Source organism: Lissotriton helveticus, chromosome 5_2, assembly GCF_964261635.1.
Source record: "Lissotriton helveticus chromosome 5_2, aLisHel1.1, whole genome shotgun sequence".
NCBI lineage: Eukaryota > Metazoa > Chordata > Amphibia > Caudata > Salamandridae > Lissotriton > Lissotriton helveticus.
Window position 1 is genome coordinate 10,884,094 of NC_136066.1, and position 24,741 is coordinate 10,908,834.

The 24,741-nt window shown below is 55.7% G+C and overlaps 1 protein-coding gene across 1 annotated transcript; it reads left to right on the forward strand.

Moving 5' to 3' along the window:
• The first annotated feature begins 212 nt into the window (after positions 1–212).
• CDK9 (cyclin dependent kinase 9) lies at positions 213–24,741 on the forward strand. The gene is made up of 6 exons (XM_078646683.1): positions 213–365; positions 540–630; positions 8,771–8,937; positions 12,512–12,683; positions 16,003–16,151; positions 23,647–24,741. Exons 1-6 carry the CDS (start codon positions 213–215, stop codon positions 24,010–24,012), a joined length of 1,098 nt encoding a protein of 365 aa, XP_078502809.1. The 3' UTR covers positions 24,013–24,741.

The following is a 24,741-nucleotide window of genomic DNA, read 5'->3' on the forward strand; positions in this document are numbered from 1 at the left end:
GCTCACCGCCGCACAATGCCACTCTACTTAATACTACTTCACGTCACACCATTCCACCCTAGTGCCATGCTACACAATGCCAGATGGTGCCACTCCACCTGCACAATGCCGCTGCACTCCAACCACACCACCCACTGCACTCCACTCTAACCAAGCCAGGGAATCTCACAGAGGCAAGGCACTGCGCACTTGAGATGCTCCCTGATCCCAGGATGGCCCCCGGTGATGCCATTGTGGACACAGTAGAAGGGCTGTGTATGTGGAAATGTGCTGTGACTGGATTTGCTGTTTTTCGGGGCGCTTGGGAACTGCCATGCTTGCTTGTAATTGTGTGCTCAAGGCCACAGGACATTGTACATTCTGAAGTAGGTGACTCCGAGAGCTGTCGCCGAGGCAGACTTTCTTCTTGGTGGGGGCTGGAAGTAGAGGCTGCCTCTCAGGAGGACAGCAACTGCTCAGGCGTCCGCAGTCCGTGTGTAGTCTTTGCTAGATGTGCGTTATATTCACAGATCTTTCCTTCTGATTTGTTTTCCCCTCAGTTCCCCATCACAGCCTTGAGGGAAATCAAAATCCTGCAGCTGCTGAAGCACGAGAATGTGGTGAATCTAATCGAGATTTGCAGGACGAAAGGTACCCGAAATCGTATGTACCAAGCGTGACGCTTTAAACCATATTTTACACCCCACCCCACTGCATGCAGCTTCTCAAACACCACATTACCAGCTGTGAGGGGTGTACACATGACACGAGCACAGTCTGGGGAGGGTACACTTAACTGCATCTCTCTGGGACGTGTGTCACTAAACCATCCGTAGTCTGGGGGGGGGGGAAGTACTTATTGCAACATCCACATGACTAGCTATTGAGGGATACACATACTGTCTGGCGAGTCTTCCTACAAAGTAGCCCTCTCACTCACATGCACTCCTTTCCTGCGGCATGGCACGCTTGGTCTGTGGAGACACTGTGCACACTGCAGCATTGGTAATGTCATTCAGAGAGATGAGCGCACAGTTTGACACACAACCATTACACGCCGAGTCGGAGTTGCGTACACAGTGTAGTATGACGTGCTCAACCTCAGGGGACGTACTCATTACAGCATTACCATCATGGTTTGATTTTCGCATGTACTTGTGTGTAAAATATTTAAGTGCATGTTTTTGTATATTTCCAAGGAGTATTGCTTTGTGACTCCTACTCTGTAGGGGGCTTTTGTACTCTCAGTTGATCTTTGACTAATTCTCTTCTCGTCCACTCTTTACTCCCCACTCGTCAGTTCCTAACGTGCTTGTTTCATAGCCGATTTATTTAGAAGTGTGAAGGATAATAAGTGAAAGTAAAGCTGCAGGTAGCACATCGTAGTGTACAAAACTGGGGCGAGTCTGCAGGGGGAATTGTTGCTCTGACCCTGGCTAGAGGTACAGTGCCCACACTAAGCGGAGGGACTGTTTTACACATCTTTGGATCGAGGGTGTTGTGGTTCTGAACAAGTTCTAAGTGTTTCTTGCTCAGTGCTTCTTGCTGAGAGCCCTGGGCTGTCAATGCCTTTTCTAGGCACAGATTGTATTTGGGTGCTAAAAGTCTTATTTTAGCCCTGCATGTGATCAGTGAGTGTCTTCTGTTGAGCCCCATCCTGTGGGTGCCCTGGAAGGACTATGCCAGAGGTATTGTTTTGCGTGTTGTCATGGGTTGCAGCAATCTAACCCCTATGCTATTGGTATGTGTGTTCTTCATCTTGTTTTGCTCCTATGGGTTGAAAGGTTGTAGCTGATTGTGACTGTCAGTGCAGTGGAGGCCCGTGACCCAGGAGGCAGTGGCCTCTTCAAATGAAGGTGCTTTGTGATTGACTAAAACCATGATGAATGGTGCATTGCTCCCCCAACCTAAGAGGGGACATAATAGCCCAGAGTGCTAGGATGTGACTCTCACTTCCGTGTTGAAGGACAGCTAGGTTCAAATCATGTTGAGGTTGTTTGTGCCATATCCTGAAAACAGACACAGGGATCTAGGCCAGTGTTTGTGTAGGTGGTGGTGGTGATGGCAGTGGCTGCCTTCCAATGGTAGTGTTTGTGTAGGCGGTGGCAATGGCTGCCTTCCAATGGTAGTGTTTGTGTAGGTGGTGGCAATGGCTGCCTTCCAATGGTAGAGTTTGTGTAGGTGGTGGTGTTGGCAATGGCTGCCTTCTAATGGTAGTGTTTATGTAGGTGGTGGTGGTGGAAATGGTTGCCTTCCAATGGTAGTGTTTGTGTAGGCGGTGGTGGTGGTGGCAATGGCTGCCTTCCAATGGTAGTGTTTGTGTAGGTGGTGGTGGAAATGGCTGCCTTCCAATGGTAGTGTTTGTGCAGGTGGTGGTGGAAATGGCTGCCTTCCAATGGTAGTATTTATGTAGGTGGTGGTGGTGGTGGCAATGGCTGCCTTCCAATGGTAGTGTTTGTGTAGGCGGTGGTGGTGGCAATGGCTGCCTTCTAATGGTAGTGTTTATGTAGGTGGTGGTGGTGGCAATGGCTGCCTTCTAATGGTAGTGTTTGTGTAGGTGGTGGTGGTGGCAATGACTGCCTTCCAATGGTAGTGTTTGTGTAGGTGGTGGCGGCGGCAATGGCTGCCTTCCAATGGTAGTGTTTGTGTAGGTGGTGGTGGTGGTGGAAATGGCTGCCTTCCAATGGTAGTGTTTGTGTAGGTGGTGGTGGAAATGGCTGCCTTCAATGATAGTGTTTATGTAGGTGGTGGTGGTGGCAATGGCTGCCTTCCAATGGTAGTGTTTGTGTAGCTGGTGGCAATGGCTGCCTTCCAATAGTAGTGTTTATGTAGGCGGTGGTGGTGGCAATGGCTGCCTTCCAATGGTAGTGTTTGTGTAGGTGGTGGTGGAAATGGCTGCCTTCAATGATAGTGTTTATGTAGGTGGTGGTGGTGGCAATGGCTGCCTTCCAATGGTAGTGTTTGTGTAGCTGGTGGCAATGGCTGCCTTCCAATAGTGTTTATGTAGGCGGTGGTGGTGGCAATGGCTGCCTTCCAATGGTAGTATTTATGTAGGTGGTGGTGGTGGTGGCAATGGCTGCCTTCCAATGGTAGTGTTTATGTAGGTGGTGGTGGTGGCGGCAATGGCTGCCTTCCAATGGTAGTGTTTGTGTAGGCGGTGGTGGTGGCAATGGCTGCCTTCTAATGGTAGTGTTTATGTAGGTGGTGGTGGTGGAAATGGTTGCCTTCCAATGGTAGTGTTTGTGTAGGCGGTGGTGGTGGCAATGGCTGCCTTCCAATGGTAGTGTTTGTGTAGGTGGTGGTGGAAATGGCTGCCTTCAAATGGTAGTGTTTGTGTAGGTGGTGGTGGTGGCAATGACTGCCTTCCAATGGTAGTGTTTGTGTAGGTGGTGGTGGTGGCGGCAATGGCTGCCTTCCAATGGTAGTGTTTGTGTAGGTGGTGGTGGTGGCAATGGCTGCCTTCCAATTGTAGTGTTTGTGTAGGTGGTGGTGGTGGCAATGGCTGCCTTCCAATGGTAGTGTTTGTGTTGGTGGTGGTGGAAATGGCTGCCATTCAATGGTAGTGTTTATGTAGGTGGTGGTGGTAGCAATGGCTGCCTTCCAATGGTAGTGTTTGTGTAGGTGGTGGCAATGGCTGCCTTCCAATGGTAGTGTTTTTGTAGGCGGTGGTGGTGGCAATGGCTGCCTTCCAATTGTAGTGTTTGTGTAGGTGGTGGTGGTGGCAATGGCTGCCTTCTAATGGTAGTGTTTATGTAGGTGGTGGTGGCAATGGCTGCCTTCCAATGGTAGTGTTTGTGTAGGTGGTGGTGGTGGCAATGGCTGCTTTCCAATGGTAGTTTTTGTGTAGGTGGTGGTGTTGGTGGTGGCAATGGCTGCCTTCCAATGGTAGTGTTTGTGTAGGTGGTGGTGGTGGAAATGGCTGCCTTCCAATGGTAGTGTTTGTGCAGGTGGTGGTGGCAATGGCTGCTTTCCAATGGTAGTTTTTGTGTAGGTGGTGGTGTTGGAGTTGGCAATGGCTGCCTTCCAATGGTAGTGTTTGTGCAGGTTGTGGTGGCAATGGCTACCTTCCAATGGTAGTATTCGTGTAGGCAGTGGCAATAGCTGCCTTCCAATGGTAGTGTTTGTGTAGGTGGTGGTGGTGGCAATGGCTGCTTTCCAATGGTAGTTTTTGTGTAGGTGGTGGTGTTGGTGGTGGCAATGGCTGCCTTCCAATGGTAGTGTTTATGTAGGTGGTGGTGGTGGAAATGGCTGCCTTCCAATGGTAGTGTTTATGTAGGTGGTGGTGGTGGCAATGGCTGCCTTCTAATGGTAGTGTTTGTGTAGGTGGTGGCAATGGCTGCCTTCCAATGGTAGTGTTTGTGTAGGTGGTGGTGGTGGCAATGGCTGCCTTCCAATTGTAGTGTTTGTGTAGGTGGTGGTGGTGGCAATGGCTGCCTTCCAATTGTAGTGTTTGTGTAGGTGGTGGTGGAAATGGCTGCCTTTCAATGGTAGTGTTTGTGTAGGTGGTGGTGGTGGCGGCAATGGCTGCCTTCCAATGGTAGTGTTTGTGTAGGTGGTGGTGGTGGCAATGGCTGCCTTCCAATTGTAGTGTTTGTGTAGGTGGTGGCAATGGCTGCCTTCCAATGGTAGTGTTTGTGTTGGTGGTGGTGGAAATGGCTGCTGTTAGAAAGGCGACCCCGGGGTGAGGGCCCTCTCCTAGGATCGCACAGCAGAGTAACCACATACTACAAATGGACACCACACCAGAGGTCGAGTTCGTAAGCTTTATCAGGAAATAAAGGTTGCTGGTTCTCAGCGATATGTACAAGCAGACCGAGGGGTCTGTAAAGTCTCGCAAGAGGGGATCAGGGTAGCGGGACAGTCTCGGTTGGGGTGGAGGAAGGGATACCTTGCGCACAGCTCTCAATCCTCGAGCCGGGGGTTCCGAGAGGTTGAGCCGCGGCAGCGCCAGCAGGCTCTCAAGATGGTTCGGCAAAGGTGGGCCGCGGCAGCGCCAGCAGGCTCTCAAGATGGTTCGGCAAAGGTGGGCCGCGGCAGCGCCAGCAGGCTCCCAAGATGTTTCGGCAAAGGTGGGCCGCGGCAGCGCCAGCAGGCTCTCAAGATGTTTCGGCAAAGGTGGGCCGCGGCAGCAGGCTCCCAAGTTCTCGTGAGGTTCCAGGAAAAATGAGTTCTTCTGGGGTCGGCCGTGACAGCGTCAGCAGGGCTTTTCAGTCCAGGATACAACTGACGTCCTAATCCAGGGCTGGCCCAGATATAGGACTGGAGTCCTTTGATGTCCGGACCCTCGCGCCTGGGGGTCAGAGGGGCCGGGATGATGGTGTCCAGACACCCAGCAGGGGGGTGGAGCCAGCGCCCAGGGAGGCCGGAGGGGCGATCGAAACCAGGCGTCCGGGGACGGCTGGAGGGCCATCGAAACACCCTTTTCTCCGGGATCTGTCGAGTGGCCACTCGTCCACCTGGGTGGATCTTGGTGCCTCGATGTCTGGGCTGTGCTGAGGCCTGGGCCGGGGCCGAGGCCACGTGGTCGTGACGTGGTGGGCCCAAGATGGAGTCGGGCGCGGCCTCGTGCTTAGGTCGTGAGGGGCCCACGCTGGAGCCAGGTCGGTAGTGGGGGTCCGGGATGGTGGCCGGACCAGCAATGTTGGGGCGTGCAGTGTCGGGCCAAAGGGCTGCCCGGTGCTGGGTGGAGGGCCAATGTCGTCCTGGGCCCGCCATGTGGGAGGGGTAGGACCACGCCATAAGGCCGGGTCCAACAGCTGCCATTCAATGGTAGTGTTTATGTAGGTGGTGGTCGTGGCAATGGCTGCCTTCCAATGGTAGTGTTTGTATAGGTGGTGGCAATGGCTGCCTTCCAATGGTAGTGTTTGTGCAGGTGGTGGTGGCAATGGCTACCTTCCAATGGTAGTTTTTGTGTAGGCAGTGGCAATAGCTGCCTTCCAATGGTAGTGTTTGTGTAGGTGTTGGTGGTGGCAATGGCTGCTTTCCAATGGTAGTTTTTGTGTAGGTGGTGGTGGTGTTGGTGGTGGCAATGGCTGCCTTCCAATGGTAGTGTTTGTGTAGGTGGTGGTGGAAATGGCTGCCTTCAATGATAGTGTTTATGTAGGTGGTGGTGGTGGCGGCAATGGCTGCCTTCCAATGGTAGTGTTTGTGTAGGTGGTGGCAATGGCTGCCTTCCAATGGTGGTGTTTGTGTAGGCGGTGGTGGTGGCAATGGCTGCCTTCTAATGGTAGTGTTTATATAGGTGGTGGTGGTGGCAATGGCTGCCTTCTAATGGTAGTGTTTGTGTAGGTGGTGGCAATGGCTGCCTTCCACTGGTAGTGTTTGTGTAGGTGGTGGTGGTGGTGGTGGCAATGGCTGCCTTCCAATTGTAGTGTTTGTGTAGGTGGTGGTGGTGGCAATGGCTGCCTTCCAATTGTAGTGTTTGTGTAGGTGGTGGAGGAAATGGCTGCCTTCCAATGGTAGTGTTTGTGTAGGTGGTGGTGGCGGCAATGGCTGCCTTCCAATGGTAGTGTTTGTGTAGGTGGTGGTGGTGGCAATGGCTGCCTTCCAATTGTAGTGTTTGTGTAGGTGGTGGCAATGGCTGCCTTCCAATGGTAGTGTTTGTGTTGGTGGTGGTGGAAATGGCTGCCATTCAATGGTAGTGTTTATGTAGGTGGTGGCCGTGGCAATGGCTGCCTTCCAATGGTAGTGTTTGTGTAGGTGGTGGCAATGGCTGCCTTCCAATGGTAGTGTTTGTGTAGGCGGTGGTGATGGCAATGGCTGCCTTCTAATGGTAGTGTTTATGTAGGTGGTGGTGGCGGCAATGGCTGCCTTCCAATGGTAGTGTTTGTGTAGGTGGTGGTGGTGGCAATGGCTGCCTTCCAATTGTAGTGTTTGTGTAGGTGGTGGCAATGGCTGCCTTCCAATGGTAGTGTTTGTGTTGGTGGTGGTGGAAATGGCTGCCATTCAATGGTAGTGTTTATGTAGGTGGTGGTCGTGGCAATGGCTGCCTTCCAATGGTAGTGTTTGTGTAGGTGGTGGCAATGGCTGCCTTCCAATGGTAGTGTTTGTGTAGGCGGTGGTGATGGCAATGGCTGCCTTCTAATGGTAGTGTTTATGTAGGTGGTGGTGGCGGCAATGGCTGCCTTCCAATGGTAGTGTTTGTGTAGGTGGTGTTTTTTTTTTTTTGCAGAGTTTTATATCGCGCGAACTAGAACCGAACCAAATCAGTTATCAGAGCGCTTTACATAGCACCAGTTACGTTACATGAGGACACACTTTCATTTTAGGTACGGGGAGATTAAGTGATTTGCCCAGAATCACAGGGGGTTTTTGGCGTCGTTACCGAGACTCGAACCCAGATCCCCAGGTCCGAGGTCGAGCGCCTCATCCGTTAGGCCAACCCTAAAAACAAAAACAAAAAAAAAAGGGTAGTATTTGTGTAGGCAGTGGCAATAGCTGCCTTCCAATGGTAGTGTTTATGTAGGTGGTGGTGGCGGCAATGGCTGCCTTCTAATGGTAGTATTTGTGTAGGTGTTGGTGGTGACAATGGCTGCCTTCCAATGGTAGTGTTTGTGTAGGTGGTGGTGGTGGAGGAAATGGCTGCCTTCCAATGGTAGTGTTTGTGTAGGTGGTGGTGGCGGCAATGGCTGCCTTCCAGTGGTAGTGTTTGTGCAGGTGGTGGCAATGGCTGCCTTTCAATGGTAGTGTTTGTGTAGGTGGTGGTGGTGTCAATGGCTGCCTTTCAATGGTAGTGTTTGTGTAGGTGGTGGTGGTGGCAATGGCTGCCTTCCAATGGTAGTGTTTGTGTAGGTGGTGGTGGTGGCAGTGGCTGCCTTCCAATGGTAGTGTCTGTGTAGGTGGTGGTGGTGGTGGCAATGGCTGCCTTCCAATGGTAGTGTTTAGTGATCCCACTGGAATCTTGGTCCTTGCTGTTTGTGGAGAGAATCTTCCTGAGGCAAAGAGAGCCATTTGATTAATGGATCGCCAGGACGTGGCTCTGCTTTAACATGGGGGTCTGTCAGAACTTTTAATTCCCCCCCTCCCTCTCGTCCCACCCCCTCCTTCGACAAAGTCTTAAAGGTGTTTGCTTCGTGCAGGCCGAGGCTGGCATGGCCAGAATGCTGTGATGCACTGATCACAGCAGATATCTGCTCCATGAAAGGGGTTATTGATCTGAACCCAGCACATAAGAGCCTGGCTGTGATGGTTGGTGCATGGGGAGCGAGGGTAGAGGGCGACGGTTGCCTTCGGATTACACCTTGATGTCTTCATAGGTACTGGGGCACCCACCAGCCTGTGTTGAGCCAATCCCTCATGTATTGGAAGCCTCTTGCCTATCTTTCGTGTGCACCTACTCTTTGAGGTTCTAGTGTGACACTTGGATGGAGTTTTGCAGCCCTGGTGCAAGGCCCAGAAGTTCACTCCCTTCTTCTGGCGCTTCCACATTGTTGACTGCAAGCAAATCCGTGAATCTCTCCCATCTCACGAGGTAGCCAACCGCTCTAAACATTTCACGGCGTGCCGCTCTATGGCCATGAGTGTGCTACCTTAGAAACACGAGCCTAGGTGTCTTTGGAGCTGCTTGGACTCTCCACTTTGGCTCCGCTTCTTGGGGTCTTTTATTGTCTGTCGTTGTTTTTTGCAGTCTGTGGCTCTACTTTGGTTGTTGTGGCAGCTGGTTCTTCCTCCGATGGGGCCAGTCAGACATCTGTGTTGTGTGCAGTCCCCATTCCCGCTCGTTGCCCTACTCCACTCCTGGGATTGACTTGCACCCATAGCACATTGGATACTTGTTTCTCTCCCCCCACAGCTAACCAGTACAACCGCTACAAGGGCAGCATCTACCTGGTCTTCGACTTCTGCGAGCACGATCTTGCCGGCCTGCTCAGCAATGCCCATGTGAAGTTCACCCTCTCCGAGATCAAGAAAGTCATGCAGATGCTGCTCAATGGCCTTTACTACATTCACAGGAACAAGGTAAGAACTGGCGGGCTTGGTGCCACGTGGCTCCAGGTGTGCTTGGGTCAGTGTTTGCAGACTCTGGGGCTTTCCTGTAGCCACCGGGGATAGATCAGAACTGGCGGGCTTGGTGCCACGTGGCTCCAGGTGTGCTTGAGTCAGTGTTTGCAGACTCTGGGGCTTTCCTGTAGCCACAGGGGATAGGTCAGAACTGGCGGGCTTGGTGCCACGTGGCTCCAGGTGTGCTTGGGTCAGTGTTTGCAGACTCTGGGGCTTTCCTGTAGCCACGGGATAGGTCAGAACGGGTGGGCTTGGTGCCACGTGGCTCCAGGTGTGCTTGGGTCAGTGTTTGCAGACTCTGGGGCTTTCCTGTAGCCACAGGGGCTAGGTCAGAACTGGCGGGCTTGGTGCCACGTGGCTCCAGGTGTGCTTGAGTCAGTGTTTGCAGACTCTGGGGCTTTCCTGTAGCCACAGGGGATAGGTCAGAACTGGCGGGCTTGGTGCCACGTGGCTCCAGGTGTGCTTGGGTCAGTGTTTGCAGACTCTGGGGCTTTCCTGTAGCCACAGGGGATAGGTCAGAACTGGCGGGCTTGGTGCCACGTGGCTCCAGGTGTGCTTGAGTCAACATTTGCAGACTCTGGGGCTTTCCTGTAGCCACGGGATAGGTCAGAACTGGCGGGCTTGGTGCCACGTGGCTCCAGGTGTGCTTGGGTCAGCATTTGCAGGCTCTGGGGCTTTCCTGTAGCCACAGGGGATAGGTCAGAACTGGCGGGCTAGGTGCCACGTGGCTCCAGGTGTGCTTGGGTCAGTGTTTGCAGACTCTGGGGCTTTCCTGTAGCCACGGGATAGGTCAGAACGGGTGGGCTTGGTGCCACGTGGCTCCAGGTGTGCTTGGGTCAGTGTTTGCAGACTCTGGGGCTTTCCTGTAGCCACGGGATAGGTCAGAACTGGCGGGCTAGGTGCCACGTGGCACCAGGTGTGCTTGGGTCAGCATTTGCAGGCTCTGGGGCTTTCCTGTAGCCACAGGGGATAGGTCAGAACTGGCGGGCTTGGTGCCACGTGGCTCCCGGTGTGCTTGGGTCAGCATTTGCAGACTCTGGGGCTTTCCTGTAGCCACGGGATAGGTCAGAACTGGCGGGCTTGGTGCCACGTGGCTCCAGGTGTGCTTGAGTCAGTGTTTGCAGACTCTGGGGCTTTCCTGTAGCCACAGGGGATAGGTCAGAACTGGCGGGCTTGGTGCCACGTGGCTCCAGGTGTGCTTGAGTCAACATTTGCAGACTCTGGGGCTTTCCTGTAGCCACGGGATAGGTCAGAACTGGCGGGCTTGGTGCCACGTGGCTCCAGGTGTGCTTGGGTCAGTGTTTGCAGACTCTGGGGCTTTCCTGTAGCCACAGGGGATAGGTCAGAACTGGCGGGCTAGGTGCCACGTGGCTCCAGGTGTGCTTGGGTCAGCATTTGCTCCTCTGACTGCACTGCCCCCCCCCCCCCGAGGCCCCTCTGACTGCCCCCCCCGTGGCCCCTCTGACTGCCCCCCCCTGTGGCCCCTCTGACTGCCCCCCCCCGATGCCCCCTCTGACTGCCCCCCCCCCGATGCCCCCTCCGGCTGCCCCCCCCCGATGCCCCCTCTGGCTGCCCCCCCCCCCGAGGCCCCTCTTACTGGTCCCCCGATGCCCCCTCTGGCTGGCCCCCCCGATGCCCCCTCTTACTGGTCCCCCGATGCCCCCTCTGGCTGCCCCCCCCCTGATGCCCCCTCTGGCTGGCCCCCCCGATGCCCCTTCTGGCTGGCCCCCCCCGATGCCCCCTCTGGGAGGCCCCCTCTGGCTGGCCCCCCCCCCGATGCCCCCTCTTACTGGTCCCCCGATGCCCCCTCTGGCTGGCCCCCCCGATGCCCCCTCTGGCTGGCCCCCCCGATGCCCCCTCTGGCTGGCCCCCCCGATGCCCCCTCTGGCTGGCCCCCCCCGATGCCCCCTCTGGCTGGCCCCCCCCGATGCCCCCTCTGGCTGCCCCCCCCCGATGCCCCCTCTGGCTGGCCCCCCCGATGCCCCCTCTGGCTGGCCCCCCCCCGATGCCCCCTCTGGCTGGCCCCCCCCCGATGCCCCCTCTGGCTGGCCCCCCCCGATGCCCCCTCTGGCTGGCCCCCCCCGATGCCCCCTCTGGCTGGCCCCCCCCGATGCCCCCTCTGGCTGGCCCCCCCGATGCCCCCTCTTACTGGTCCCCCGATGCCCCCTCTGGCTGCCCCCCCCCCCGATGCCCCCTCTGGATGCCCCCTCTGGCTGCCCCCCCCGATGCCCCCTCTGGCTGGCCCCCTGAGGCCCCCTCTGGCTGGCCCCCCCCCGATGCCCCCTCTGGCTGGCCCCCCCCCGATGCCCCCTCTGGCTGGCCCCCCCCGATGCCCCCTCTGGCTGGCCCCCCCCCCCGATGCCCCCTCTGGCTGGCCCCCCCCCGATGCCCCCTCTGGCTGGCCCCCCCCGATGCCCCCTCTGGCTGGCCCCCCGATGCCCCCTCTGGCTGGCCCCCCGATGCCCCCTCTGGCTGGCCCCCCCCCGATGCCCCCTCTTACTGGTCCCCCGATGCCCCCTCTGGCTGCCCCCCCCCGATGCCCCCTCTGGATGCCCCCTCTGGCTGCCCCCCCCCCGATGCCCCCTCTGGCTGGCCCCCTGAGGCCCCCTCTGGCTGCCCCCCCCCCCCCGATGCCCCCTCTGGCTGCCCCCCCCCGATGCCCCCTCTGGCTGGCCCCCCCCGATGCCCCCTCTGGCTGGCCCCCCCCGATGCCCCCTCTGGCTGGCCCCCCCCCCCCGATGCCCCCTCTGGCTGCCCCCCCCCCGATGCCCCCTCTGGCTGGCCCCCCCCCGATGCCCCCTCTGGCTGGCCCCCCCCGATGCCCCCTCTGGCTGGCCCCCGATGCCCCCTCTGGCTGGCCCCCCGATGCCCCCTCTGGCTGGCCCCCCGATGCCCCCTCTGGCTGGCCCCCCCCGATGCCCCCTCTGGCTGGCCCCCCCGATGCCCCCTCTGGCTGCCCCCCCCCGATGCCCCCTCTGGCTGCCCCCCCCCCGATGCCCCCTCTGGCTGCCCCCCCCCCCGATGCCCCCTCTGGCTGCCCCCCCCCCCGATGCCCCCTCTGGCTGGCCCCGAGGCCCCCTCTGCTTAAGCACTGGGTCTAGGTAGGTAAGACAGTGGCCTTTCGACTGTGGTTGGGGAGAAGGTGTTTTTTGTGGCTGGACTCCGGACCAGGAGAGCTTCTCCAGTCGGACTCTTGATCATAGACTCTTAGGGCTGGACCCCAGTCCATGTGTCTGTCTTGAAATCGGACTCTGGACCAGGGGAGACTGTTGGGTCTGGACTGAGGGCAGGTCCTTGGGCTGGACTCTGCACCGGGGTGTACTCTAGGTGGCCTCGTGTGCCGGGCTTGGAACCCTGGTGGGTGGTGGGGCTCCAGAGAACATCATTTACAACGTTTCGGTGTTTGCATGTTATGTTTTTCACTTATGAACTCTGGAACACTGTGAGAGCATTAAACACAATTAAGATGCTATTAAAGGACTATGTTACATTTATATTGTTTCTATTGAATGTTTTCTTCTTGTTTGCACAGATCTTGCACAGGGACATGAAAGCTGCCAATGTGCTCATCACCCGGGACGGAGTCCTGAAGCTGGCAGACTTTGGCTTGGCTCGAGCCTTCAGCCTTGCCAAGAACAGTCAGCCCAACCGCTACACCAACCGCGTGGTGACGCTCTGGTACCGTCCTCCGGAACTCCTCCTCGGTGCGTACTGGTTTCAGATTCTCCCAACATGGTAGGCCTCAAAAATCATAAGAATGCTACCAGACCAGCAGGTCTAGCGACTGACCTATCTACTCACCCTTCGCTGTAATGCATTGACCCATACGCTGGTCTCGTTATGTCGTCCCGGGCAAACGTTTTTTTACCGAGCCACCCCTTTCTTCATTATCACATGGGAGCCCCTTCCGAGCCACCCCTTTCTTCATTATCACATGGGAGCCCCTTCCGGTATGAGTTCAGCATTCCTGCTGTATTACATAAACTATGTGGTCTGATTAACCCCTTCACCGCGGCCTGCGCAGATCGGACGGCTCCCAGCCGTCCGACGCACACACCCACCGTGACGTCAGACTGCCGGGGGCCATCAGACGCTGGGAAGGGGTTAAATGGACTAAACATTTGCTTCATGCACAATAATAATCTAGCCCACATATAGGGTACATGAGACCCCTGACTTGCCTCTTACTTCACTTATAGCATTGCTAACAGGGCTGGGGCCGGAGACTTTCTCTGTTCATCTTTAAAAATTAACTTGTAATCAAAATATTACACTCCTGGTCTTCCTTTCCTATGTTTCCTTCGGTCAGTAACTCATTTTTTTTCCATGTGTCGTACTGTCCTCTCCGGATCTTGCTTTCCTATGTCCCGTTCGGTCCTCTCCTGAGCTTACATCCCTATGTCCCCTTTTGTCAGTGACTCCTTCCTTTCCTATGTCCGTTCCTTGTCCTCTGCTGTTCTTCCTTTCCCTCCTGCAGTTCTCTCAAGGTTTTTCTTTCCTGTGTCCTGCACTCTTCACATCTTCCTATCGTTTGTCTTTTTCTGGTCTTACATTCCTGATTCTCCTGCTGTCCTCTCCTGTTCTTTCCTGCCTTCGTCTCCTGACCTGCTTTCTTCCTGGCCTAGTTTCATCTATCCTTTCCCGGTCTTCCTTTCCTGTGTGACCTTCCGCATTTGGCTCTTACCCCTGCTGTCTTCTCCTGTTCTTAAGTCTCGCCTAGCGTTGCAGCGTGCATGCGCTGCTCGCTCTGCGAGACATTGTGAGAGAGGAGATTTCAGAAGGGGGCTTGAAGCCCCGCCCCTCGTTTTCATTGGACGGCGTCATCGTTTATGGTAAACGGTGGCCTCCGATTGTAAATGAGGCTTCTTTGTCACGACCCTTTCGGGACAGCCCATCCGGACTGGATCCTTTGCTTCACGGCTGTTGTGAAGGAATTTCTTATCTAAAGGAGGCGTGTTATAAACAAGCGGCTGCCTTTGGAGTGCTTGTTTTAAAACTTTGAAGTTTAGCGCGGTGATAAGGGCCAGTACTGTCCCTGTGACAGTGGGTCATTTCTGCTGTACAGTACTCATTCTGTCCCAATGAGAGCATGTCAGTCCCGCTAAACCGCACTACACACAATAATAACACACCGCCCGTCACATAACGTGGCATACCATATTTTCTACCTACGCCTCCCTGTTGTTTTAGCCTTGTCACTTTTCATCAGTAAACTTTTTCACTTCTATAAGCAATCGAAAGAAACACGTATACCACGTTTCCCCACACGACAAGCCAGCGTAAAGTGCGTAGTAGAAATAAATTCCGACCACGTCAGAAATACCTTCTGGAACTACTAGTTTTGGAGAAAAAAAACACCCGCGGGTACAACTAGCCAAAACCAGCCTCTGCGCTTTGCTTCGTTCCACTGTAGAAGAGGCGGGTGAAGGCGCTTCCATACCTGCTGCCGAGGGGGGCGGGGCTCCCTGTAGCGCTGTCATGGCCGTCGACAGCTAGAGGCTCCTCTCCATGTATTTACGTCCAGCAGCAGGGCGCGTGGGTTTTGGTTACTACTCCTGTAACATACGATGCCTGAACTTGCAGCCTGGGGGGCATCGGGGGAGTCGTGGGGCGCTGCACGTCCCCCGTCCCCCCCCCCCCCCATCTGGCGCATGCCCGGGGTCTCCCTGCTTCGCGCCGGGACGGAGCCTTTTTGTCCGAGTCCAGGGTTCCTAGGTAACACACAGACCCCCATTCCAACCTCACATGTTGCAGGAGTCCTCAGGGTAGCATAGCCGGTTAAACACCCATCTTTTATCCTAATCCGGGATCTAATCCTGTCAAAGTAGATTCGGCCTTCCATGCGACTTTTAGTACATTGAGTACATGGCAGTAAATTCTGCTCAGGCTGTGCCCAGCGTGGTAGAGACGCTCTATTAAAAAAAAGTTTGTTGACTCAACCTATTACCCCCTATCCTCTTCCCCGCCCCCCTTACTCCCCGACAGCTTTGCGGTCAGTGCCTGTAGAATAGGTTCTAGCCTTTGCCCCTATTGATTATTGCGGGACTCCGAGCTGGTTTCAATTTTGTAGACTCGGCATAAAGAATCTCCTAAATCCATCCCTCACTTTCTGATCTACTGTTCTACTTACCTATAAATTTCGGTTTCCGTTTGGCAGGTTTTTTGTCCCCGCCGGCCCCTTTCTTTGTGCTTCAAGTATGTGTGACTTTTACTTTTATTTTTCTGAAGGCTTGCGTTAAATGGCCAACTGTAACGCCTACCAATGCGTGCAGTGGTTTAAAGCAAAATGCCTGGAGAGAGGTGGGCTGCAGAATGCGCGAGGGAGTCCCTGAACCCCCCCCCCATATTTCCTACATGAATGATTGTGGGCCCGAGAGAATGCGACCAACTCCGTGCCATGCATACGTGTTAGTTCCATTTGCTTTGGCGCTATATGAGGTTTGTACCCCATAACTCCTCCAATAAACGCCAGTTTATTCTGCTATTATGTATGTGCCCAGAATGTAGTGTTAATATTCAGTGTATGTGTGGGCTGAGTGTTTTGTTTAGACCCTCACACTTTTTCCTTTAATGAGCGCGGCGCAGTCTTCACGGACAGCGCACTATACAATGCAATAGGTGTTGTTTCTGGTATTGTAAATAACAGTGGCTTTTAATTTTTTAACAGGCATTGCTAATTACAATGCCAATAGCTCCAAACTTCGCAGTTGCAAGAACTATTGCATTGTAAATGCTTGTTTTTCCTTGCCCTCTGCATCTGTCCAGCCTTCTTTCTTTCCTGTCTCGGCTGTAGTGTCCTCATCATTCTTCGCAGTGTTTGATCTTCTGTTCTCTTCTTCTGTGGTTCTTTCCTGTGTCTCTTCTTGCCCCCTCCCCCGCGCGTGCATGTTCCCTCGCCTCCATGGTGCAGAAGTGTCATTATTTGGGAGTGAGGTGAATTCACATTTTTTCCAGAGTGGGATTGATGTGAACATTTGTTTTTACTGTTAATTTGATGTTGGTTTATTTATTACATTATTTTAGGAGAGCGTGACTACGGCCCACCCATAGACTTGTGGGGAGCAGGGTGCATCATGGCGGAGATGTGGACTCGAAGCCCCATCATGCAGGGGAACACCGAGCAGCACCAGCTCACCCTCATCAGCCAGCTGTGCGGCTCCATCACGCCCGAGGTAAGGGCTGGACACAGCAGTGTGCAGTCCGAGACAGTAGTACCCCGCTGAATGTCACAGGGCGAGGCCGGTGCATGCACTCGGAAAGCAGATACGTGTTTAATCTGTGCGGGTCGCGGTTCTACAGTGAGGTGTGTCCAGGCACATTGGGGTTTCTGGCTGTGCCTCCGTGGTGGTCTCTGAAGAGCACGGGCGACTAACACAGAATATGCTATAGACCCCGGTGCCGGCTTGTTTCTAGTCTGCGATGGCTGCACTCCACGTTCCTCCCTGTGCAGTACTGCGCTTCCCTCTCTACAACGCGCTGCTTGTTTCTAGTCTGCAATGGCTGCACCCCACGTCCCTCTCTGTGCAGTACTGCGCTTCCCTCGCTCTACAACGCGCTGCTTGTTTCTAGTCTGCGATGGCTGCACCCCACGTCCCTCTCTGTGCAGTACTGCGCTTCCCTCTCTGAGCATCGCGCTGCTTGTTTCTAGTCTGCGATGGCTGCTCCCCACGCCCCTCTCTGTGCAGTACTGCGCTTCCCTCGCTCTACAACGCGCTGCTTGTTTCTAGTCTGCGATGGCTGCACCCCACGTCCCTCCCTGTGCAGTACTGCGCCTCCCTCACTCTACAACGCGCTGCTTGTTTCTAGTCTGCGATGGCTGCCCTCCATGTCCCTCCCTGTGCAGTACTGCGCTTCCCTCGTTCTACAACGCGCTGCTTGTGTCTAGTCTGCGATGGCTGCACTCCACGTCCCTCTCTGTGCAGTACTGCGCTTCCCTCTCTATACAACGCGCTGCTCGTTTCTAGTCTGCGATGGCTGCCCTCCATGTCCCTCCCTGTGCAGTACTGCGCTTCCCTCTCTACAACGCGCTGCTTGTGTCTAGTCTGCGATGGCTGCACCCCACGTCCCTCCATGTTCAGTACTGCGCTTCCCTCTCTACAACGCGCTGCTTGTTTCTAGTCTGCGATGGCTGCCCTCCATGTCCCTCCCTGTGCAGTACTGCGCTTCCCTCTCTACAACGCGCTGCTTGTTTCTAGTCTGCGATGGCTGCCCTCCATGTCCCTCCCTGTGCAGTACTGCGCTTCCCTCTCTACAACGCGCTGCTTGTTTCTAGTCTGCGATGGCTGCACCCCACGTCCCTCCCTGTGCAGTGCTGTGCTTCCCTCGTTCTACAACGCGCTGCTTGTTTCTAGTCTGCGATGGCTGCCCTCCATGTCCCTCCCTGTGCAGTACTGCGTTTCCCTCGTTCTACAACGCGCTGCTTGTTTCTAGTCTGCGATGGCTGCACCCCACGTCCCTCTCTGTGCAGTGCTGTGCTTCCCTCGTTCTACAACGCGCTGCTTGTTTCTAGTCTGCGATGGCTGCACCCCACGTCCCTCTCTGTGCAGTACTGCGCTTCCCTCTCTGTGCAACGCGCTGCTTGTTTCTAGTCTGCGATGGCTGCACCCCACGTCCCTCTCTGTGCAGTACTGCGCTTCCCTCTCTACAACGCGCTGCTTGTGTCTAGTCTGCAATGGCTGCACCCCACGTCCCTCCATGTTCAGTACTGCGCTTCCCTCTCTACAACGCGCTGCTTGTTTCTAGTCTGCGATGGCTGCACCCCACGTCCCTCCCTGTGCAGTACTGCGCTTCCCTCGACAACGCGCTGCTTGTTTCTAGTCTGCAATGGCTGCACCCCACGTCCCTCTCTGTGCAGTACTGTGCTTCCCTCGCTCTACAACGCGCTGCTTGTTTCTAGTCTGCGATGGCTGCACCCCACGTCCCTCTCTGTGCAGTACTGCGCTTCCCTCGCTCTACAACGCGCTGCTTGTTTCTAGTCTGCGATGGCTGCACCCCACATCCCTCTCTGTGCAGTACTGCGCTTCCCTCTCTGCAACGCGCTGCTTGTTTCTAGTCTGCGATGGCTGCACCCCACGTCCCTCTCTGTGCAGTACTGCGCTTCCCTCTCTACAACGCGCTGCTTGTGTCTAGTCTGCAATGGCTGCACCCCACGTCCCTCCATGTTCAGTACTGCGCTTCCCTCTCTACAACGCGCTGCTTGTTTCTAGTCTGCGATGGCTGCACCCCACGTCCCTCCCTGTGCAGTACTGCGCTTCCCTCGACAACGCGCTGCTTGTTTCTAGTCTGCAATGGCTGCACCCCACGTCCCTCTCTGTGCAGTACTGTGCTTCCCTCGCTCTACAACGCGCTGCTTGTTTCTAGTCTGCGATGGCTGCACCCCACGTCCCTCTCTGTGCAGTACTGCGCTTCCCTCGCTCTACAACGCGCTGCTTGTTTCTAGTCTGCGATGGCTGCACCCCACATCCCTCTCTGTGCAGTACTGCGCTTCCCTCTCTGCAACGCGCTGCTTGTTTCTAGTCTGCGATGGCTGCACCCCACGTCCCTCTCTGTGCAGTACTGCGCTTCCCTCTCTGAGCATCGCGCTGCTTGTTTCTAGTCTGCGATGGCTGCACCCTATGTCCCTCTCTGTGCAGTCCTGCGCTTCCCTCGCTCTACAACGCGCTGCTTGTTTCTAGTCTGCGATGGCTGCACCCCACGTCCCTCTCTGTGCAGTACTGCGCTTCCCTCGCTCTACAACGCGCTGCTTGTTTCTAGTCTGCGATGGCTGCACCCCACGTCCCTCTCTGTGCAGTACTGCGCTCCCCTCTCTGTGCATCGCGCTGCTTGTTTCTAGTCTGCGATGGCTGCACCCCACGTCCCTCCCTGTGCAGTACTGCGCTTACCTCACTGTACAACGCGCTGCTTGTTTCTAGTCTGCAATGGCTGCACCCCACGTCCCTCTCTGTGCAGTACTGCGCTTCCCTCTCTGTGCATCGCGCTGCTTGTTTCTAGTCTGCGATGGCTGCACCCCACGTCCCTCCCTGTGCAGTACTGCGCTTACCTCGCTCTACAACGCGCTGCTTGTGTCTAGTATGCGATGGCTGCACCCCACGTCCCTCTCTGTGCAGTACTGCGCTTCCCTCTCTGTGCATCGCGCTGCTTGTTTCTAGTCTGCGATGGCTGCACCCCACGTCCCTCCCTGTGCAGTACTGCGCTTCCCTCTCTGTGCATCGCGCTGCTTGTTTCTAGTCTGCGATGGCTGCACCCCACGTCCCTCTCTGTGCAGTACTGCGCTTCCCTCTCTGTGCATCGCGCTGCTTGTTTCTAGTCTGCGATGGCTGCACCCCACGTCCCTCCCTGTGCAGTACTGCGCTTACCTCGCTCTACAACGCGCTGCTTGTTTCTAGTCTGCGATGGCTGCACCCCACGTCCCTCTCTGTGCAGTACTGTGCTTCCCTCTCTGTGCATCGCGCTGCTTGTTTCTAGTCTGCGATGGCTGCACCCCACGTCCCTCCATGTTCAGTACTGCGCTTCCCTCTCTACAACGCGCTGCTTGTTTCTAGTCTGCGATGGCTGCCCTCCATGTCCCTCCCTGTGCAGTACTGCGCTTCCCTCTCTACAACGCGCTGCTTGTTTCTAGTCTGCGATGGCTGCCCTCCATGTCCCTCCCTGTGCAGTACTGCGCTTCCCTCTCTACAACGCGCTGCTTGTTTCTAGTCTGCGATGGCTGCACCCCACGTCCCTCCCTGTGCAGTGCTGTGCTTCCCTCGTTCTACAACGCGCTGCTTGTTTCTAGTCTGCGATGGCTGCCCTCCATGTCCCTCCCTGTGCAGTACTGCGTTTCCCTCGTTCTACAACGCGCTGCTTGTTTCTAGTCTGCGATGGCTGCACCCCACGTCCCTCTCTGTGCAGTGCTGTGCTTCCCTCGTTCTACAACGCGCTGCTTGTTTCTAGTCTGCGATGGCTGCACCCCACGTCCCTCTCTGTGCAGTACTGCGCTTCCCTCTCTGTGCAACGCGCTGCTTGTTTCTAGTCTGCGATGGCTGCACCCCACGTCCCTCTCTGTGCAGTACTGCGCTTCCCTCTCTACAACGCGCTGCTTGTGTCTAGTCTGCAATGGCTGCACCCCACGTCCCTCCATGTTCAGTACTGCGCTTCCCTCTCTACAACGCGCTGCTTGTTTCTAGTCTGCGATGGCTGCACCCCACGTCCCTCCCTGTGCAGTACTGCGCTTCCCTCGACAACGCGCTGCTTGTTTCTAGTCTGCAATGGCTGCACCCCACGTCCCTCTCTGTGCAGTACTGTGCTTCCCTCGCTCTACAACGCGCTGCTTGTTTCTAGTCTGCGATGGCTGCACCCCACGTCCCTCTCTGTGCAGTACTGCGCTTCCCTCGCTCTACAACGCGCTGCTTGTTTCTAGTCTGCGATGGCTGCACCCCACATCCCTCTCTGTGCAGTACTGCGCTTCCCTCTCTGCAACGCGCTGCTTGTTTCTAGTCTGCGATGGCTGCACCCCACGTCCCTCTCTGTGCAGTACTGCGCTTCCCTCTCTACAACGCGCTGCTTGTGTCTAGTCTGCAATGGCTGCACCCCACGTCCCTCCATGTTCAGTACTGCGCTTCCCTCTCTACAACGCGCTGCTTGTTTCTAGTCTGCGATGGCTGCACCCCACGTCCCTCCCTGTGCAGTACTGCGCTTCCCTCGACAACGCGCTGCTTGTTTCTAGTCTGCAATGGCTGCACCCCACGTCCCTCTCTGTGCAGTACTGTGCTTCCCTCGCTCTACAACGCGCTGCTTGTTTCTAGTCTGCGATGGCTGCACCCCACGTCCCTCTCTGTGCAGTACTGCGCTTCCCTCGCTCTACAACGCGCTGCTTGTTTCTAGTCTGCGATGGCTGCACCCCACATCCCTCTCTGTGCAGTACTGCGCTTCCCTCTCTGCAACGCGCTGCTTGTTTCTAGTCTGCGATGGCTGCACCCCACGTCCCTCTCTGTGCAGTACTGCGCTTCCCTCTCTGAGCATCGCGCTGCTTGTTTCTAGTCTGCGATGGCTGCACCCTATGTCCCTCTCTGTGCAGTCCTGCGCTTCCCTCGCTCTACAACGCGCTGCTTGTTTCTAGTCTGCGATGGCTGCACCCCACGTCCCTCTCTGTGCAGTACTGCGCTTCCCTCGCTCTACAACGCGCTGCTTGTTTCTAGTCTGCGATGGCTGCACCCCACGTCCCTCTCTGTGCAGTACTGCGCTCCCCTCTCTGTGCATCGCGCTGCTTGTTTCTAGTCTGCGATGGCTGCACCCCACGTCCCTCCCTGTGCAGTACTGCGCTTACCTCACTGTACAACGCGCTGCTTGTTTCTAGTCTGCAATGGCTGCACCCCACGTCCCTCTCTGTGCAGTACTGCGCTTCCCTCTCTGTGCATCGCGCTGCTTGTTTCTAGTCTGCGATGGCTGCACCCCACGTCCCTCCCTGTGCAGTACTGCGCTTACCTCGCTCTACAACGCGCTGCTTGTGTCTAGTATGCGATGGCTGCACCCCACGTCCCTCTCTGTGCAGTACTGCGCTTCCCTCTCTGTGCATCGCGCTGCTTGTTTCTAGTCTGCGATGGCTGCACCCCACGTCCCTCCCTGTGCAGTACTGCGCTTCCCTCTCTGTGCATCGCGCTGCTTGTTTCTAGTCTGCGATGGCTGCACCCCACGTCCCTCTCTGTGCAGTACTGCGCTTCCCTCTCTGTGCATCGCGCTGCTTGTTTCTAGTCTGCGATGGCTGCACCCCACGTCCCTCCCTGTGCAGTACTGCGCTTACCTCGCTCTACAACGCGCTGCTTGTTTCTAGTCTGCGATGGCTGCACCCCACGTCCCTCTCTGTGCAGTACTGTGCTTCCCTCTCTGTGCATCGCGCTGCTTGTTTCTAGTCTGCGATGGCTGCACCCCACGTCCCTCCATGTTCAGTACTGCGCTTCCCTCGCTCTACAATGCGCTGCTTGTTTCTAGTCTGCGATGGCTGCACCCCACGTCTCCCTCTGTGCAGTACTGCGCTTCCTTCGCTCTACAACGCGCTGCTTGTTTCTAGTCTGCGATGGCTGCACCCCACGTCCCTCCCTGTGCAGTACTGCGCCTCCCTCGCTCTACAACGCGCTACTTGTTTCTAGTCTGCGATGGCTGCACCACACGTCTCCCTCTGTGCAGTACTGCGCTTCCCTCGCTCTACAACGCGCTGCTTGTTTCTAGTCTGCGATGGCTGCACCCCACGTCCCTCCCTGTGCAGTACTGCGCCTCCCTCGCTCTACAATGCGCTGCTTGTTTCTAGTCTGCGATGGCTGCACCCCATGTCCCTCTCTGTGCAGTACTGCGCTTCCCTCGCTCTACAACGCGCTGCTTGTTTCTAGTCTGCGATGGCTGCATCCCACGTCTCTCTCTGTGCAGTACTGCGCTTCCCTCTCTGAGCATCGCGCTGCTTGTTTCTAGTCTGCGATGGCTGCTCCCCACGCCCCTCTCTGTGCAGTACTGCGCTTCCCTCGCTCTACAATGCGCTGCTTGTTTCTAGTCTGCGATGGCTGCACCCCACGTCCCTCTCTGTGCAGTACTGCGCTTCCCTCTCTGAGCATCGCGCTGCTTGTTTCTAGTCTGCGATGGCTGCTCCCCACGCCCCTCTCTGTGCAGTACTGCGCTTCCCTCGCTCTACAATGCGCTGCTTGTTTCTAGTCTGCGATGGCTGCACCCCATGTCCCTCTCTGTGCAGTACTGCGCTTCCCTCGCTCTACAACGCGCTGCTTGTTTCTAGTCTGCGATGGCTGCATCCCACGTCTCTCTCTGTGCAGTACTGCGCTTCCCTCTCTGAGCATCGCGCTGCTTGTTTCTAGTCTGCGATGGCTGCTCCCCACGCCCCTCTCTGTGCAGTACTGCGCTTCCCTCGCTCTACAATGCGCTGCTTGTGTCTAGTCTGCGATGGCTGCACCCCACGTCCCTCTCTGTGCAGTACTGCGCTTCCCTCTCTGCAACGCGCTGCTTGTTTTTAGTCTGCGATGGCTGCTCCCCACGTCCCTCTGTGTGCAGTACTGCGCTTCCCTCTCTCTCCCTCGAGCTGCTTGTTTCTAGTCTGCGATGGCTGCACCCCATGTCCCTCCCTGTCCCTCCCCCATGTCCCTCTCTGTGCAGTACTGTGGCGAAGTGTGGCTCAATGGTTAGAGCGGCAGACCCTGATGCAGAGGTCTGGCCCGGGACCAGGGTTCAATTCCCGCCTCGGCGGCTCTTGGCTCAATATCCTCGGACCTGATAATTCTCGCCTCGGTGCCTAGTCTAATCATGGGTCCCACTCTGTGATTCTGGGCAATAGCTTGCTTAATCTCCACAACGGCCCCATCAACGCTAAAGATGCCTGGCTTCACCTTGGGGGTGCCCAGGAGTGGACATTTCACAGGAAAGCCAGGAAGGGTTCCACAGCGGTATGAATACAGCGCTACGAGACCTCAGGATAGAAGGCGCTATATAAATACAAATACTGTGCTTCGCTCGCTCTACAACGCGCTGCTTGTTTCTGACCCTCTTGCTTCAACGCGCTGCTTGTTTCTCACCCTCTTGCTTCAACGCGCTGCTTGTTTCTAACCCTCTTGCTTCAACGCGCTGCTTGTTTCTGACCCTCTTGCTTCAACGCGCTGCTTGTTTCTCACCCTCTTGCTTCTCTTCCTCCTTGAGGTGTGGCCCAATGTGGACAAGTATGAGCTGTACCAGAAGCTGGAGCTGCCCAAAGGTCAGAAGCGCAAGGTGAAGGAGCGGCTCAAGGCCTACGTCAAGGACCCCTACGCTCTGGACCTCATCGACAAGCTGTTGGTGCTGGATCCGGCCCAGCGCACCGACAGTGATGACGCGCTCAACCACGACTTCTTCTGGTCCGATCCAATGCCGTCCGATCTTAAAAACATGCTGTCTGCCCACAACCAATCCATGTTTGAATACCTGGCCCCACCCAGGAGGCGGGGCGGACATATGCCTCAGCAGCCGGCCAATCAGCCTCGGAACCCTGCCGCTACCAATCAGACGGAGTTTGATAGAGTTTTTTGATTCAGTCTATCTGCTTTTGGATCTAAAAAAAGACGTATTTATTTTTTTGTTTTTTTAATTACAAACTTTGCTCGAGATGAAGAATGACATTGTGAGCAATCGATGCGAGGGCTGCTGGAGACAGGACAGCATCTGATGCATCAGAATAACATTTCTCCAAACGCGAGGAACTTGGGACCACAGCTAAGTGGACAATGTTGCTTTTTTCGCTAATGAGGCGCCCAGAGGGACAGTAGTGTTTTGTTTTTTGTAAAGGTGAAAAAATATGGTCTTTCCTGTCCGGCTAAATGATAGATTCATACATTAATGACACTGGAAATTGCATTTCTCAGCTTTGATCACATGAGTGAGAACCAAGCTTGTGCTGAGTAGAGTCTTGGCGGCCAGGCGTACACTAGGTAATTGCGTTGTCTTTTAATTCAACCCTGTCTTCCTTTGGTTAATGCTTGCTTTGACCCAACTGTGATTGAACCCGTGGCTCGCTCCACACCTCAGCCTCCACGTACCTTACGGGCCTCTTAGAGCGATGCTGCCGTTCAGGCTCAACTCTGTGGTGCTGATCATGAGACGGAATTATTGATTCTTCAGCAAAGAGAAGTAGGTAAAGATCATTGAGAACTTGAAGTTTTTGTATGTTTTGTGGACATTATATCCTGTTTCTACTTCTGTTCATGTTTTTGTCACTGAGAAATAAGATCTGGAGATTAAACCTTCATTTTGTAGTTTAAA